Raw genomic sequence first — 18,195 nt, forward strand, 5'->3', positions numbered from 1 at the left:
ACTTAGCCGTAGCTGGTACAAGAGGGAGTAAAATCAGATAAGGTAGTCCACAGAAACTCTTTGTATTATGTTCAAAGAAATAAAGCACACAAATATGAATATATACAATCACAACACAAATGAATATAGTTTCACAGCAGTTATGTGTTTTATAAGCATGAATAAAATATTCTTTCACACTGCTTTCACTTAAAAAAAACTTGAAGCTCTTATCAAAAGACATTCTTATTTCTTACCTAAAAATGTCATTACGCTTGATAAAACCTTTCACGTGTTTCAATTGAATTTCCATTTGTGTCAAGCTATTTTTAAGTTCTAGTTAAGTTTTAAATTAGTCAAAATTATAAGTCCTGATTGGATTTTGAGTTCTTGCAGTGATCAGAATAAATGTACAGCGGTATGAAAAAGTATCTGAACCTTATGGAATTTCTCACATTTCTGCATCAAATCACCATCAAATGTGATCTGATCTTTGTCAAAATCACACAGATGTTAAAAAAATGTCTGCTTTAACTAAAACCACCCAAACATTTATAGGTTTTCATATTTTAATGAAGATAGCATGCAAACAATTGCCACGTTTACATGGAGCCAAATATTCCAATTACAATCGGAATATTTGTTCAAACCGAATAAATGTGTTCCATATAAACACCTCATTCGGAATGAACAGGCCCAAACCGAATGGAATTTCATTCCGATTCACAGGGGTGGAATATTCCTTTTCCCAAACCGATTAGAAGTAAAATTATATCATGTAAACAGGGAAGCGGAATGGTGTCTGGTTGCGTTCTTTCTGCACATGCTCTGTACTGACGTGGTGACGTCACTTTGTGACGTAAGTAACGTCACTTGCAACATGGCTTCCAAGCACAGCGCACCTAATTGGAGTCCGGCGGAAAGATTGTATTTAATTCAAACTTTAAAAGAAGTGAATATAATTGCTCGCTTAGACGGGCGTAAAACGAGGAACAGTGAACTATTTAAAAAAGTTCACGAGAGGTTACACGAAGCCGGAATAGACCAGAGCATTGACCAGATTAGAAACCTAATTGGAGTCCGGCGGAAAGATTGTATTTAATTCAAACTTTAAAAGAATTGAATATAATTGCTCGCTTAGATGAGCGTAAAACGAGGAACAGTGAACTATTTAAAAAAGTTCACGAGAGGTTACACGAAGCCGGAATAGACCGGAGCGTAGACCAGATTAGAAACCGGTGGAAAACCGGCTACTACAAGGCAAAAGAGCAAAACAGCAGAAGCGGATACGACCCCACAAACACAACAAGTGGGTTAAAGTTAAAACAGCAGCACTCCGACGATCGATCTCCATGTTTTGCAACGTGACGCTTTGTTTTGATTAATCTGCGCATGTCAGACGGCAGTTGTCAAACGTCCTTTCGGAATAAAGGCAGTCACATGTAAACGCTGGATCGGAATAGATGAAGTGACATGTAAACAGCTGATCTGAAATTTCCATTCGGAATGATTTGAATCGGTATGAATAAAAGTCAGCATGTAAACGTGGCTAATGACAGAAGGGGGGAAAAATAAGTCAGTGAACCCTCTTCCTAAGGAGACATAGGCTACGTTCATACTACAGGTCTTAATGCACGAATCCGATTTTTTGTCATATCCGGTTTTTTTTGGCGTGCCCGTTCAGACTGACTTTGTCCATTGAGACCATTCAAGTATTATGCATGCGCACTAATTTGCAGTCCGACACACGCTGAGCAAGACGACCCGCATGCGCAGAAGAATCAAAACAAATGACCACACATGTTGGCTGTCATTCCAGGGATTATCATATTTTTCTTGTTAAAAAGAGGATACAAATAACAGACATTTATTATCCACGTTTAGTTTTATTTTCAAAGTTTATATGGACTGATAGAACGCATACACGCACACACATAAGCCTTGACGTGTGTGCGTGAAATGACGTGGGTGCGTCAGTTTGCCCCGACTCGGCAATGTGTTCAATAATGAAATATTGCTCATTCGGCGCACAGAATTAAAATCAAAAATTGACAGGGTTATCCTTTTCTTCATTTTATTTTTTTATGACTGTGCTCAAGCCCGCTTCGTGCTTAAAAGCAGAGTTCAAGCTAGGCGCTAATGCCTGCATCGCTGCCGTCCTTCGTGCCTCTTGCTGTTTGCTGACGTAATTAGTGCATGAATTCCGATTCCGGAGAATGGACAGTACAGACCGCCGCGACAGTCTGGAAAAATGTGGCCCAGATCGGATTTGAACCACATACGAAAGTGACCCAGATCGGATTTGAAATGGTCCAGTTCTATGCGACTTGTCACGTTCAGACCGTCAAGTTAATGCCTCACTCGAGTCGGAAAAACACGAAAAAATCGGATTCGTGCATTAAGACCTGTAGTATGAACGTAGCCTTAGAGAGCAACTGAAACAAATTTTTACTGAACAATAAGTCAGGTGTGTGCCCAATCACTGATGAGTGGTTTAAAGCTGTCCTGCCCACTAATAAACACACACCTGGTGAGAATTGTCTTGATGAGAAGCATTGTCTGATGTGCATCATTGACTGGTCAAAAGAGCTGACTGAAGACCTGCGTTCAAGGATTGTTGTTTTGTAAAAGCTGGGAAAGGATACAAAACCGTCTCTAACAGTCTGGATGTTTAACAACCGACAGTCAGAGAAGTTGTCTACAAATGGAGAGCGAATGGCACTGTTGCTTCTCTTCCAAGGAGTGGCCGTCCACCACAGATGACACCAAGAGTTCAGCGCACGATAACTCAGAGAGGTAAAGAACAACCCTCGAGTGTCTGCTAAAGACTTGCATAAGTCACTGGCATAGTCCAATATCTCTGTGCACACATCAACTATATGTAAAACTATGGCCAAGAAATGGTGTTCATGGGATGACTCCACAGAGGTAGCCACTACTGTCTAAAAAAACATTGTTGCTCGTTTAATGTTCGCAAAAAAACACTTAGACAGTCCTCAGAAGTTTTGGCAAAATATTTTGTGGACTGATGAAACCAAAGTTTAATTCTTTGGGAGTAACACACAACGTCATGTGTGGAGGAAAAATGGAACAGCTCACCAACATCAAAACCTCATCCCCACCGTGAAGCATGGTGGAGGGAGCATCATGATTTGGGGCTGTTTGTTGCCTTAGGGCCTGGACAACTTGAAATCATTAATGGAAGAATGAATTCAAAAGTTTATCAGAATGTTTTGCAGGAAAAGCTGAGTCCGTCTGTCAGACAGTTGAAGCTAAAAAGAGGATGGATGCTGCAACAAGACAATGTTATCCAAAATATAGAAGTAAATCAACTTCAGAATGGTTTCAGAAGAACAAAATACACTTTCTGGAGTGGCCAAGTCAAAGTCCAGACTTGAACCCCATTGAGATGTTGTGGCATGACCTAAAGACAGCAATTAATGCCAGACATCCCAGGAATCTGACTGAACTGCAGGAGTTTTGTTGAGAAGAATCGGCCAAGATTAGTCGTGAAAACTCCATAAAACACAATTAACAAGTGGGCATTTCACTGTACTGTCATTTAAATCTGTCTGAGCGGGGCATGTGCGTTAATTGAGTCAAATATTTTAACGTGATTAATTTAAAAAATTAATTACTGCCCATTAATGCGGTAATTTGGACAGCCCTAATAAAAACATAATCATCGTCGTTGATGGATAAAACAGGACTTATAATTTAGCCTAACTTAAAACTTAGCTAGTAGTTAAAAACAGCTTGACAAACTTTTAAGTGATGTGTGTTATCAAGCATAATGACATTTTTATGTAAGAAATAGTTTTTTTTTTGTTTTTTGTTTTTTATCAGAGCTTAAGTTTTTTGAGTGAAAGCAGTGAAATTGTTTTTTCTAGTCACATCTGAAATGAATTTTTTTTTTTTTTTTTTTTAATGTACAACCCCTAGCAAAAAGTAAGGAATCACCAGTCTCGGACGAGCACTCAGACATTTTATCATGTCGAACAAACTCAGATAAAAACCTTGAAAAAAATAAAAATAAAAATTAGTTCAAAAGTGCAACCCTTTAGCATTCAGAAACACTAAAAGAAATGAATAGAAAACATTGTGGTGGTCAGTAAATGTTAATTTTATAGAGCAAGTGCAGGGAAATATATATGGAATCACTCCATTCTGAGGAAAAAAATATGGTATGAGAAACAAACAAAGAAATAACAATCGAAACACATCTCGAGTATTTAGTAGCACCACCTCTGGCTTTTATGACTGCTTGCAGTCTCTGAGGCATGGACTTGATGAGGAGTCTTCATCAATTTGGTGCCAACTCTCTTTGATTGCAGTTGCCAGATCATCTTTGCAGATCGGAACCTTGCTGTGGACCATTTATATCTTAAATTTCCGCTTCAGGTTTTCATTAGGGTTGAGATCTGTCCAATGCATATTCTTGACTCTTGACAAGGTGATGTTGCTGGAACATTTGTTTGGTGATGTTCCAGTGAGATTTACAAAGATGACTGCCTGAAGAAAAGATCCAAATTCCGTCAGTCCTTGATGATATGGGGCCGCATGTCAGGCAAAGGCATTTGGGTGATGGCTGTGGTTGAATTTTCAATAAATGCACAAGTTTACATTAAAATTTTAGACAGCTTTCTTATCCCCTCAATTGAAAATATGTTTGTCATTTTCCAAGACGACAATGCATCATGCCACAGAGCTAAAACTATTAAAGCATTCCTTGGAGAAAGACTCATCCAGTCAATGTCATGGCCTGCAAATAGCCCACATCTAGACCCTATTGAATTCCTGTGGTGGAAATTGAAAAATATGGTCCACCGCAAGGCTCCGACCTGCAAGGATGATCTGGAAAATGCAATCAAAGAGAGTTGGCACCAAATTGATAAAGAATCCTCATCAAGTCCATGCCGCAGAGACTGCAAGCTGTCATAAAAGCCAGAGGTGGTGCTCCTAAATACAGTGCCCTCCATAATTATTGGCACCCCTGAAAAAGATGTGTTGTGAAAAGTGTTTTTTAGCTTCTAATATTTTTTTAATTCAAATATTATGGGACCTTAATGGAAAAAAAGAGAAAAATCCAACCAAGACCTCACAAAAATACACACGGTCCCAGGCTTCAACTTGGACCGTGTGCTATGGTCAGATGAGACCAAGATTGAGCTTTTTTGGCAACAAACACTCTAAGTGGGTCTGGCGTGCCACGAAAGATGCGCATGCTGAAAAGCACCTCATACCCACTGTGAAGTATGGGGGTGGGTCAGTGATGCTGTGGGGCTGTTTCGCTTCCAAAGGCCCTGGGAACCTTGTTAGGGTGCATGGCATCATGAATGCTTTGAAATACCAGGACATTTTCAATCAAAATCTGTTGCCCTCTGCCCAAAAGCAGAAGATGGGTCGTCACTGGGTCTTTCAGCAAGACAATGACCCTAAACATATGGCCAAATCTACACAGAAATGGTTCACCAGACACAAAATCAATCTCCTCCCATGGCCATCTCAGTCCCCAGACCTTGTTTTGTTGGCAAAAGGGGGTTGTACAAAGTACTAACACCAAGGTTGCTAATAATTGTGACACACATTATTTGATGTCAAATATTTTTTTCTTTATGTGGGATTTTTTCCCTACTGAATGAATGCACTTGTATTGAAGGTTGGATTTTCCTCTTTTTTTTCCATTAAGGTCCCATAATATTTGAATAAAAAAAAAATTAGAAGCTAAAAAACACATCTTTTTCAGGGGTGCCAATAATTATGGAGGGCACTGTACTAGAGATGTGTTTTGATTAGAGATGTCCCGATCCGATATTTGGATCAAATCGGACGCCGATATGGGCAAAAAAAAAAAAATGCATCGGTATCGGATCGGCCGACACGGAAAAATTCTGATCCAGACTTCCGATGCAGTTTTTTTTTTTAAGACCGGTCCGGGTTTTACAGCGCACCGACTTACATAATCTATTCCAGTTTTTGCTTCGGTTTCTCTAAAAGCCGGTCCGTGTTTTACGGCACACCTTCAACACACTACATTACCATCTCCCAATTTACCAAGAGACTTTATCGGTAAAAATGTCAGCCGTGTGGGATCATTTCACCTTAAAGGACGACAAAGACGAAGAGGCAGAGTGTAACATATGCCACAATAAAGTCAAGCGTGGTGGTAAAGCTGTAAGAAGTTTTAATACAACCAACCTAATCAAGCATTTAGCGAAATACCACCACAAACAATATAAGGCATATGTTGAGAAAACCGAAGACAAAAAGAAAGGTCCTACGCAGCTAACACTGGCAGAAACTTTTGCAATGCGTGACAAACTGGCACTCGACAGTCCCAAAGCCCAGGGAATAACAAGAGTCATTGCCAAAGAATTCATTCTGGATGACGAGCCATTATTTCTCATGAGTAAAGACTCACCATCCAACACTTAGAACCACGGTAAACATGCCCAGCCGTCATTACATCCTTGAGCGATTCGGCCGTGGAAGATTCGAGAACGATTCACAAACATCCAAATTCCGATTATTGAAATATGTCAAGTATAGTGGAACTAATACACAGCGCGGTCTTCGGGACACAATGAGAAACGTACCGCATTGCGTCCCGAGAGTAAACATCATTCTTGTCATAGACGCGGGTAATGCCAATGCTCAACTCACGGCTTTAGCCCAACTCATGCCGCTGGATAAAAAAACACAAGAAGACCTGACTGCTGCTGACAGCCGCTACAAACTACATCAACATCGTTTTACTGTAGATAATAGATATCATATGTATATAGAACTTGATGCAAGATGACAGACTCGACGGCGTTAGCAACATTGAAGTATGGAAAACTAAACGGCCGCCATCTTAAAGCAGGAGACTTCCCCAGTAGGCTGTTGTGAACCTTCCAAGCGAACCTAATTAACTTTTTATCTAAAATACTCCTAAATCGGCAAAATCTTCAACTTGAATCTATCTTCAAAACCGTTTTAAAACTTTCACATGTCGAAAGTAGACAGATGGGAAATTATGGAATAAGGGGAGCAAGTTTAACAACTTTAACAGTTGATTCGCAAAATTAAATGAATTGAATGTAGTTTAAAGCTGCTGATACAGAATTGGGACTTGAGTATTTTATTTACTGTTTTAAAATGTTAACTTGATACTGAAATAGTCGTTTTTTTAAACCTGAGAGGCTTTTTATACAATTATTGTAACTAATGCACGAAACATTAAAAGCATCTAATAGCTTGGGGGGTTCGGGATTTTCCACTGAGGTTGTTTGTGTGTTTTGCTTTTTTAAGACAGTTTACAATATTATTTGCACATTTTACTGACTGACTATGCCATTTCTGTTTGTTATTTATAATGTTTTGTGTTTGTCATTGAATAAACAGGTCAGTTTCTTATTACCAACCGTTGTGTGTTATTCAAACTCACCTAATTCAGCTGGCTAGTTGTTATCAAGAGTACTAAAACTCTTTTCAACATGAGTCTGACAATTAAGTAAGGAGGCTAAATAACTTTAAACTTTAACACATGCTCAGATAGGCCGGTATCGGTATCGGCCAGTATCGGTATCGGATCGGAAGTGCGAAAACCTGGATCGGTACATCACTAGTTTTGATTGTTATTTCTTTGTTTGTTTCTCATGATTCCATGTATTTTTCCTCAGAATGGAGTGTTTCCATATATATTTCCCTGCACTTGCTCTATAAAAGTAACATTTACTGACCACCACAATGTTTTTTATTCATTTCTTTTAATGTTTCTGAATGCTAAAGAGTTGCAGTTTTGAACTAATTCATTATTTTTTTCAAGCTTTTTATCTGACTTTGTTCTACATGATAAAATGTCTGAGTGAGTGCTTGTCCGAGACTGGTGATTCAATACTTTTTGCTAGGGGTTTTATAATTGCTCTTTCCCCTCAAAAAAAATGTATGTTTTACCTGACTACTCGGTTATGCAATAGAGTTTTCAGTAGAATACTCGATTACTAAAATATCCGATAGCTGCAGCCCTAATCACGTGTAGTAATCCAAAACCAAGAAAATTCACACGTTGACAAAACTCTTAAGTCAAGGTACCACGATGCTTGTCTTTCTTGTGTTTGTCGTCATCGTCCGAAGTGAAAGCTTGTGTGTTTTTTCCCTCTTGTGCGCGATGCCCTTCGACCTCAAGGCCCGGAAAGCCAAAATGCTTCCTTTTGGGGTCGTCGAGGCTCCGGGGGTCTCCTACTAGGGGTCCTTTGAAGAAAGACAAGAAGCTGTCAATCACACCTTAAGTACTTCCCGGGCAGGCGACGACAAAACGAGGCGACTTCCCGCGAGGGTGGGGCGGAGTCCGTGGAAAGAGCTTTCAATCAAAGCGAAAAAGCCAAGATGGCGGCGCTCAGGGTAATTGGAGTGGACGCGGCAACGGCGGCGAGCCGCGCGCGACTATTAGCGTTGTCACGGAAGGCCGGTCGACGCTAGCGAGCATGCGCCGGCGAGCTCCGCCCACCAAGGTCACGCCGCTCCCTCCGCGCGCTCCACGTTGCCGCCGCTCCGCACGCGATCTTCGGCGACGGGCGGGGGAGCACCGGAACTGCAGCGGCGACCCGTTCACCAAAGGATAAACTCGACTTTTTTTTTTTTTAATTTCCCTCTCGCTGTCTTGTTTGTTTGAAAATAGACTAGCGACGTTTAGCGCCGCGATGCCTAAAAACAAACTAACGCGAAAAGGCCACAAAATGGCGGCGAACGAACATTTGCTTTTTGATATTTGGAACCTTTTTATTGTTTTGGACATTTTTGCAATTCAGTGGAATAGAATTGGGAATTCAAGCCTTATATTGCCAAATGTATCTCATTTGATACACCTAAAATTTCATGATTTTGAGAAAAAAAAATGATAGATGCGAGTCAACACATGCATCTGCAGGTTCCATGAGAAAAGCAAACAGGATTGAGCAAGGGTAATAGATATCTGAGTGCTTATTACACATATTCATTTTGACTTTTCTTTTTACAAATTTGACAAAAAGATTTCATTAGAACCTTATTTTTCAAATTTTGGGATTCTCTGATAATTGCTTCATATTGCTGGCATTAAAGGATCAGTTTTGCTGTCAGAAAAAAACAATTTATTATGAAATCAGTTTTTAGGAGTGTGAGAATTGTGATGACAAAATGTCTTCTTGCAAGATTAACACCGATCTTTAAAAGTAAGAATAATCTTTTGCAAAAACAAGACTTTCTAGCAAATTCAATTAAATTGACGTGTGATTAGACAGTAGCCATATTGATTTATTCTCCCTTTCCCTTTTTTAAACTCATTATTATTCATACTAATAATTTAACTTTCATTTTCAGCAGTTATTTTTTTCTATATTGGACTTCTTTTCAATATTTCTATAATATATTTATATATTTACATGTATGCTCTGACATACATGAAATGCCTACAACCCAATTCATTAAATTTATAAACTGCGTTCTGTGTAATATAGTGCAATTTATTATTTGGTTGAATTAATCAATGTCTTATTTTGGAATGAATTTCTAGTGCATTGTAAAATTAAAATTCATTTAATATAAATGACATTTACATCATTTTAAATTGGAACAGTTCCAGTTACATTTTTAATTGACATTTAAAATTAGATTCTTGTAGCTTTTGTTGTGATCTGAGTTTATTTGTCTTAACTATAAATGTTTTTTCCTTCTGAAAAAAAAAAATACAATCATTTTTCATCATTCCAAGGTAAAAATCCAAATGAAAAAACTACTCATCCTCATCTAAATCCGGGAAAAGAAGTGACACGTGTGTATGCATGTGTGTTTGTCATCATGTAGTCTTTGCTTTTTTTTTCTTGTTTTGTTTTTTTAGGGCAAGGTTAGGAGGGCCGGTATTTTCGAAAACATTTTTCTCAGACATCAAAAGTCATTCATCATTGACGTCCAATCCACTGGATTTGTAGAGGGAGGGATGATCGAGCCTAATCATGTTATTTCAGAATCAGGTGAAAAAAATTGTGTTTTTAAAACGTTTTGCTTTTAAAGACTGCAAAGCAACTGAAAGAAACTATAACATTGCTCAACAAGAAATGTGTTGCATTAATGCAAACACTTCTTACATTTATTATGGTTGCTAAATTTTTTTATTCCAATTTTTTGAATGTAATCTCAAGTTGTTGTTTTTTTTTGCAAATCACGATTAACATTTTTTAAATTTATTGTTAAACGATAGTTTCAACTAAGTGAATTAGGGCTGCAGCTATCGATTATTTTAGTAGTCAAACAAGTTCAAATAATCAAGTCGTGATTAGGAACATTTAATGCGTTGCAGAATAAATTTTAGGAGATGTAAAACGAAGGCTTGCTTAGATTGAACATTCAAAAAAGTATTAATTGCAAATACCAGTGTTATTTTTGGCAGCCCTTTTAATTGTCATTTCAGTCTTAGTCGCTTGGACGATAATACTTATTATTACTTACTAAAATGTGTTTGTCTTCGTATAGTTTTTGTTGATGAAAACTCAAGATGTTTAAAAAAATATTTTAGTAAAATTTAATAAATAAAGTAACCTGCACATATTTTAGCATCTAGGACAACTCCAATTTATAATTCACATAATAATAACACAAACTCAGCAGAAAAACATTATTTTCAATTATTTATACCCACCTGGACGCCACGAACTGTATGTTTAAAAAGTTGTCTAAGAGTTTAAGACCGGGATCGGCAAACCGAAATGTTGAAAGAGCCATATTGGACTGAAAAAAAACCAAATATGTCTGGAGCCGCACAAAAAAATAAAAGCCTTAAATAAGCCTAATAATGAAGGCAACACATGCTTGTATGTCATCTATACGTATTAGCGATATTGGCCTACTATCAGAATGTCTAAGTCGGCTAAAAATACATAATGTGCCTTCGTGATTTAATGTTTATTTTCCTTGTAGTGCGTCCAGCGCACCACGTGACTATTCTGTTGTATGATGCCACCTCAAGTTTAACTGTATTACAATATCAATGAACTGTTTCATTGCTTTATTTTAATTTAAGAAGTGCAATTTTAAAAAATCAAATTTTTGTCGTCAATTTTATTTTGAGGTTTGGAAAAACAACAAAATGGAACCTGCATAACATGCTCCATAGTTGGGCATGTCTTTGATTTTCTTTATTATCTCGGTTTTGTTTTTGAAGTCTGCAAATGCAGTCCCTGACAAAAGTATTGTCGTTTATCCATTTTCTAAAAACAATTGCTAATAACTAGAGATGTCCCGATATGCCAATCGATCAGGTCCGATCACGTCATTTTCAAAGTATCGGAATCGGCAAAAAAATATCGGCCATGCCTTTTTTTAATTTTTTTTTTTTTTTTTTTTGTAATTGTTTTCTAATTGTATTTAACGTTACAGACATAATATGTTACATTTATCCAGAATCTTTAGTTTAGGCTTAAGGTAGGGTTATCAAATTTATCCCAATAATGGCAGTAATCAATTTTTTAAAAAATGTATCGCGTTAATATTTTAACGCAATTAATGCATGAACTGCACGACCCACTCACGCATTGTCGTGCTCCATCTATAATGGCGCCGTTTTGCCTGTATAGAGATGTAAAAGGCAGCGTAAAATGAGTAGAGTGAATTTTGGCATCCTTTGGAGCTTTATTTTCATTGGCTAAAGCCTTACAATCCCTCTCCCTACGAGTAGAAATATCATGGGAAGCAATGTCGGGAAGTAAGGTAGCAATTGATTTTTTTCTTAACACCTTATCTTATTTCCCAACGCAGAGAAGATATATCAATTGGTAGCACTACGCACAGTCATGGTTCCACTTCCCATCATGCATTTGGCCATGGCTACAGTATCATTTACTGAAAGGTCAACAAATACACTAGATGGCAATATTTAGTCACAATATACAAAGTAGCAAGTCTTTCTATCCGTGGATCCCTCTCACAGAAAGAATGTTAATAATGTAAATGCCATCTTGACGATTTATTGTCATAATAAACAAATACAGTACTTATGTACTGTCTGTTGAATGTTTATATTCGTCCAAGTTTTATCCATTTTTTTCTTAATGCAATGCATTAATGAAAAATTATCGGGAATGATTGGAATTGAATCGGGAGCAAAAAAAAGCAATCGGATCGGGAAATATCGGGATCGGCAGATAATCAAACTAAAACGATCGGGATCGGATCGGGAGCAAAAAAACATGATCGGAACAACCCTACTAATAACCCTACTTTAAATTATTCAACTGGTTTCAGAAATGGCTCATATGAAAGCTAAGACCCTCCCAAATTATGTTGAATGTACAAAAATATATTTGTTTCACTGAAAAAAGATTCATCATTTAATGAAGACATAAAGGTCAAATTTTGGCAAGACAAAAGTTTTGTAGCCTACAGACAGTAGTGTGAAAATTGAACAAAAAATGTACTTCAAATAGAAAGATATGTTACATAACATAAGCAAATTAAGTAGTGGTGCTGTGAAATCCAAATTTAATATTTTGTATGACTTCCATCGGCTTCGGCAAGGATTCATACAATTTATTGATGAAGTCATCAGGAACAACAAAGAAAGCAGTCTTGCATGCCTCCCAGAGTTCATCAACATGCTTGGGTTTCGTCTTCCATGCTTCCTCTTTCATCCTGTTCATGTCTGGTGACTTGGCTGGACAGTCCTGGAGGATCTTGATCATCTTTGCCTTGAGGAACTTTGAGGTAGAGATTGAAGTATGCGATGGAGCACCATCCTGCTGCAGAATTTGTCCCTTTTTATGGTTAGGAATGTAAGAGGCAGCTAAGATTTGTTGATATTTCAGACTATTTATGTCTCAGGGTGCAGACAATTAAAAAACCGTGTGGCATTTGCCAAGGCCCACAGCCTGTCAAAAGGATGGACGCTGGAAAAGTGGCAAAAGATGGATTTTTCAGTTGAATCTTCCATTGAATTACACCACAGTCGCCACAAATATTGCAGGAAACCTACTGGAGCCCGCATGGATCCGAGATTCACTCATAAAACAGTGAAATTTGGTGGTTACATCATTACCAAAATCATGGTCTGGGGTTACATCCACTATGGGGGTGTGCAAGATATCTGCAGGGTGGAAGGCAATATAAATAGTCTGTAGGTGTTCTGATATGTTGATGAATGTCTCCTTCATGTTCTCACCATCTGTGAACGGTTTTCCTCGCTTTATTATCCTCCGGGTTTCAACAAAACTTGCAGCCGTCGTGGAGTTTGATGATGCAATCCACTTCTAAAAATCTATTTTTGCGCTCCTCTAAGTTCTTCAGAAGTAATGAAATCGCACTTTTTTTTCCACACGCCCAACTGGGTACTCGACTGGCGGTTTGTTTACAATAGTCACTAGCCTGGCATCCAACCCTACTGATAGACACGTGTGTCGCAGGCTTCTGTCTTCGTTGACAGAAATGTTGAAATTTAATATTTATTCGACACATTTTTACAGCACTGGAAAACGTTAAGAATGTTTGTCTCATTTTTGTCCTCCTATGGGAATCATATCAAAACAAAAAATTTATTTCCCTCAACCATATTATTCTATTTTCAAATATTTTTCAAAATGCTCCAGGGAGCCACTAGGGTGTTTTGAGAGCCGCACGGGTTGCACGCTCGTCGTTATGCTAACACTACGAGTTACATTTAGTGTGTAATGATCACTAAGCAAAGACCTTAAAGGCTAACCCAGATTGCATATTCTCTCTGCCCAAGATAAGAAAACAAATCTTACTGTACATGCAAGCCTGCATGGAGACTACACACTGGTGAGTCGGGGAGGAGGAGGGCGGCCGTAGCACGTCACATGAGTGACACAATCAAACACTGCTACGATGCAGGCTGATAAAATGTCACATATTGTACATGTGACGGAAACTATTGCGCATTTTTGTCATGTTCTCGTCCCATCAGATGAAAACTGGTATTCATATCGTTACGTTTTAGTATCCCAAAACATGTTTTTAGCTCGTTATCGTCTCGTCCTCGTCATGAACAACTGTTTGTTGAAAAAATATTTTCGTTATCGTCAAAATTTCTGAGCGTTTCTTCAAATTCTACCGAATTGCAATTTTATTTAAAAAAAAAAACAAAAAAAAACATTAAAATACCTGAACTTATCCTCAAACTGCATAAAAAATAGATAAATAAATGAGGATCTAAGTACATCAATTGGCAAACTTTCATAACAAAAGTCCACTAGCTTAATTACCATATTGGCCCGAATGTAAAACGGTGTTTTTTGCATTGAAATAAGACTGAAAAAGTGGGGGTCGTCTTATATTCGCAGTCTAGACATTATACCAATTCACGACGCTAGATGGCGCCCGAAATAATTGAAGCGATGTTCTGTTATGACAGATCTCAGCTACTCTCAAGTTTAACCAGTTTGCATTATTTTATTGCAATGTTTTTCCTTATTCAGATTTGTTTCAAGACTACAGTTACAGTTAGACTTCACTTTGATGGTTAATGCAGTTATTGCAATTTTGTTGTTTTATCACAATAGATTGGTTTATTTACATTTCAAAAACCAGAAGCCATTCATTTACAAATGTGAATGCGCTTTAGTTTACATATTTAAATGTTCAGATATTAAGATTTGAATGAGGCAAAATAACATGCTTTTTCTCTCAAATATGTTGTTATAATCATTTGTTTCAGATGTACTGTAATTATTTTCTGTATAAAAATTAATTTGGTGTTCAAAGAGTCTTTTTTCAAACTTGAGTCTTGAAAAAGAGGGGGTCGTCTTATAATCAGGGCCGTCTTATATTCGGGCCAATACGGTACTATAAAATGCTACGTTTTTTTTTTTAATTAATTCTTCTTTTTTTTTTTTTTTACAATGCTCTTAACAAATCGTTCAAACACATATTTCCACAAAAACCGGCTACCGTGCACCGTATTCAGTAGAGGCTTCCTCCTGAGGTGACAGCCATGCACACCAATTTGATAAAGAGTGCGGCGTATGGTCTGAGCACTAACAGACTGACCCCCCCACCTCTTCAATCTCTGCAGAAATGCTGACAGCACTACTGTAAAGAGTCACATGACATTTTGGAGGGAAAAAAGACAAGCAGTACTCAATTTGGACATTTAGGGATGTACGTAGTTTCTAAGGGGTGCACTCACTTATGCTGCCAGGGGTTTAGATATTAATATATTTTGAGTTATTATGAGGGGAACTCTATTATATAAGATGCACACAGACTACATGTCATTGTGTCAAAGTGTCATTTTGTCAGTGTTGTCCCATGAAAAGATATACTTAAATATCTGCGGAAATGCGAGGGGTGTTCTCACTTTTGTGATACACTGTATGAGTCTGCATGAGCAGCGGCATCAAAAAATTCAAAGTCGTTCCCTAATAAAATCCCGATTATTTATGTATATAAGTATAACAAAACTTAAAATGGCTATAAAATTCTCAGATTTCACCCTAGATGTACAAAAATCACCAAATTCAAAGATAATCACCTATATTTTCAGGATCAAGAGCAATATTTCACATATCTTATAAGTTTTTGCACCAAAATCGGCAGGCAGGTCAAGACAGGTGTAATCTTTGATACCGTGTAAAGACAAATTCCAGATACACTATGTAGCGCCCCCTAGCAGTCATTTTCTTGTCCTGCTGACGCTTTGAGCCTTACTTTGACCCCCTCAGAATGCTTCAAAGCTCATCAAATTCAACAGCCAGGTCAACACTGGTGAAAACTTTGATAAAATGTAAAAAAAGAAAGAAAAAAATCAAAATATGCGTAAATGTGTGTAGCGCCCCCTAGGAACAAAACCAACATTTCATTTCATTTTTTTTAAGGTGAAAGAGGAGGTAACAACGCAACGGTTAAAACTTCACATCACACATAGTACACATCAGTACTCTATAAATGGGATACCAGACCGCGGTTAGTACTACATCCAGTTTTCTTTAGGTGGGCAGAGCGTGTCCGTGGGTGGGCACTGCCCCCCCCCCCCCCCGTAACGCCCCTGCAGCCCATCGACATTCAACTGGCCTCCATGCAGTTCCGGAATAAGATTCAGGGCCGGAACACTGTTCCGGTATACGGTGCTTTGATTAAAAAAATAAGACAGCAACTGTCAAAACGCTATGTAAAAAACATAATAATAAATACAAAGCTGCCACACATGCATTTCATCTCCAAGAAGAAAACAATCTACCAACAACAGATTTACATACACAAGTGTTGACAACAAGCATAATAAAGTGCTTGTGTGGGGTAATCCGTTTCCACCGATATTTATTATTTATTTTATTCCACGGACGGCATGGAGGTTTCCCCAGCTGCCGCAGTTATCTGAGTCTGACGATGACGAGTCACGTCAATGTGCGAAAGCAAAATGCCCGGACTCATTTATCCGTTCAATTGGTTGACATACTGACATGTGATCAACAGAGATAGTTAGCTCTGATTGGTTCAAATGTGCATGTTTTCTGAAACAGCAAAAAAAAAAAAAGGGCAATACAACAGAAAATGGATCAAATCTTTAAAAGCAAGGAAAGAGTTAAGGTGGCTTATTTATCATATTTAGTTTTAATTTGCTCTAATGGGCAGATTCAGAACATTTTAGCTGCCAATGTGCACTTTGGACTTATATTTGTTCATTTATGTTAGGCTACTTATTCATTTCCTTATGATTAGGCAAGGCAACGCAAATTTATTTATATAGCACAATTCAACAAAAGGCAATTCAAAGTGCTTTACATCACATGAAGATCATAAAAATCACATTTAAATTGATACAACATAAAAACACAGACAATCAAAATCGGAAATAAAGTTATACATAAAAATCACATTTAATAACAAATAGAATAGAAATAAATAAATAAAAATAAAACAAAAACTACTAATAATAATTGAAATCAGCAATGGAGATAAGCACAAGAGGAATAGAAAGCAAGTAGATTGAAATATATAGACAGTTATGGATATGCAGTGCTAAACAAAAGCGTTTTTAGCCCTGATTTAAAAGAGCTAACAGTTTGAGCATATTTCAGACGTTCAGGTAACTTGTTCCAGAGGTGAGAAGCATAATAACTAAATGCTGCCTCACCCTGCTTAGTTCTTGTTCTTGGAACATGCAGAAGACCGGTTCCAGACGACCTTAGGGGTCTAGATGTCTCATCGGAATCTAACAAATCAAGCATGTATTTTGGTCCAAGGCCATTAAGTGTATTGTAGTATTTTATAGTCTATCCTTTGACTCACTGGAAGCCAGTGTAGCGATTTCAAAACCGGTGTAATGTGGTCCAGCTTCCTTGTATTTGTGAGGACTCTGGCTGCAGCATTCTGTACTAGCTGCAGCTTCCTGACTGATTTTTTATCAAGACCCGTAAATATACCGTTGCAATAGTCCAATCTGCTGAAAATGAATGCATGCATAAGTTTTTCCATGTCTTGTTGAGTCAGAAGCCCCTTAATTCTGGTTATATTTTTTTAGGTGGTAATAAAAAAGTCAGTGTTTGTACAATCTTCACAATATATTCCATTTCACTCTGCATAATATAAGTCATTTGTACTTATTTTTCTGAATGTATGTTACTTATATCTTTATCATTAAAAAACACAACAAAAGTAAATGTTTACATTATCTTCAATGTTAATATACATCCTATGTTCTTAAGTAGTTAAAATTAAGATTTGGCATTTAGTATTTGAGGAAATGAGGGAAAATAAAATTAGGAGATGGAGGTTGGGGTTATAGCAGTTTTTGTTAACTTTTATTTTGCAAATCATTGAAAAAAATATAATTTTGAATGAAAATCAGTTTTTGTATGTGTTATAGAAATCACTGACCAAAACTGTTTTCTTTGCATTTCAGTATTTTTGACCGACCGCCCCTCCCAAAAAAAAATGAAATCAATCAATAACATTTCTGGCTCCGTGGCGACCTTCACGTCAGGGAGTTCCGGCAAGAAATTCTAACCACTTTCACCCCTGCCTCCATGTAAGTCCATGCCATTGACAGCCATGCAACAGGACGTGTGCCTAAAATGTCCCCAAATCCACAGAAAGTGACTCCGAAATGCCCCGAAATCAAATGGGCGGGTCTTCGATCTGTGTCTATCACAGCAAAACTCCCATCACAACTTCTCCAGAAATTGCCGTTTCTAGTTACTATTGTTCTTCCCTTTCATTTTAGGATTAATTCACATTTAAAATTATTTT

General features: G+C 37.6%; 1 protein-coding gene across 1 annotated transcript in view; it reads left to right on the forward strand.

The window, feature by feature from the left end:
* slc30a6 (solute carrier family 30 member 6) overlaps window positions 1-17,973 on the forward strand; it is a 146,527-nt gene extending 128,554 nt beyond the window's left edge. The window contains exon 15 of the mRNA XM_057849282.1: window positions 17,849-17,973. Coding sequence (XP_057705265.1) covers window positions 17,849-17,857 — 9 coding nt within the window. The 3' untranslated portion in view covers window positions 17,858-17,973. The remainder of the gene's footprint in view (window positions 1-17,848) is intronic.
* Window positions 17,974-18,195: the final 222 nt, after the last annotated feature.

Source organism: Corythoichthys intestinalis, chromosome 10 (genome assembly GCF_030265065.1).
Source record: "Corythoichthys intestinalis isolate RoL2023-P3 chromosome 10, ASM3026506v1, whole genome shotgun sequence".
In the NCBI taxonomy this organism is placed as follows: domain Eukaryota; kingdom Metazoa; phylum Chordata; class Actinopteri; order Syngnathiformes; family Syngnathidae; genus Corythoichthys; species Corythoichthys intestinalis.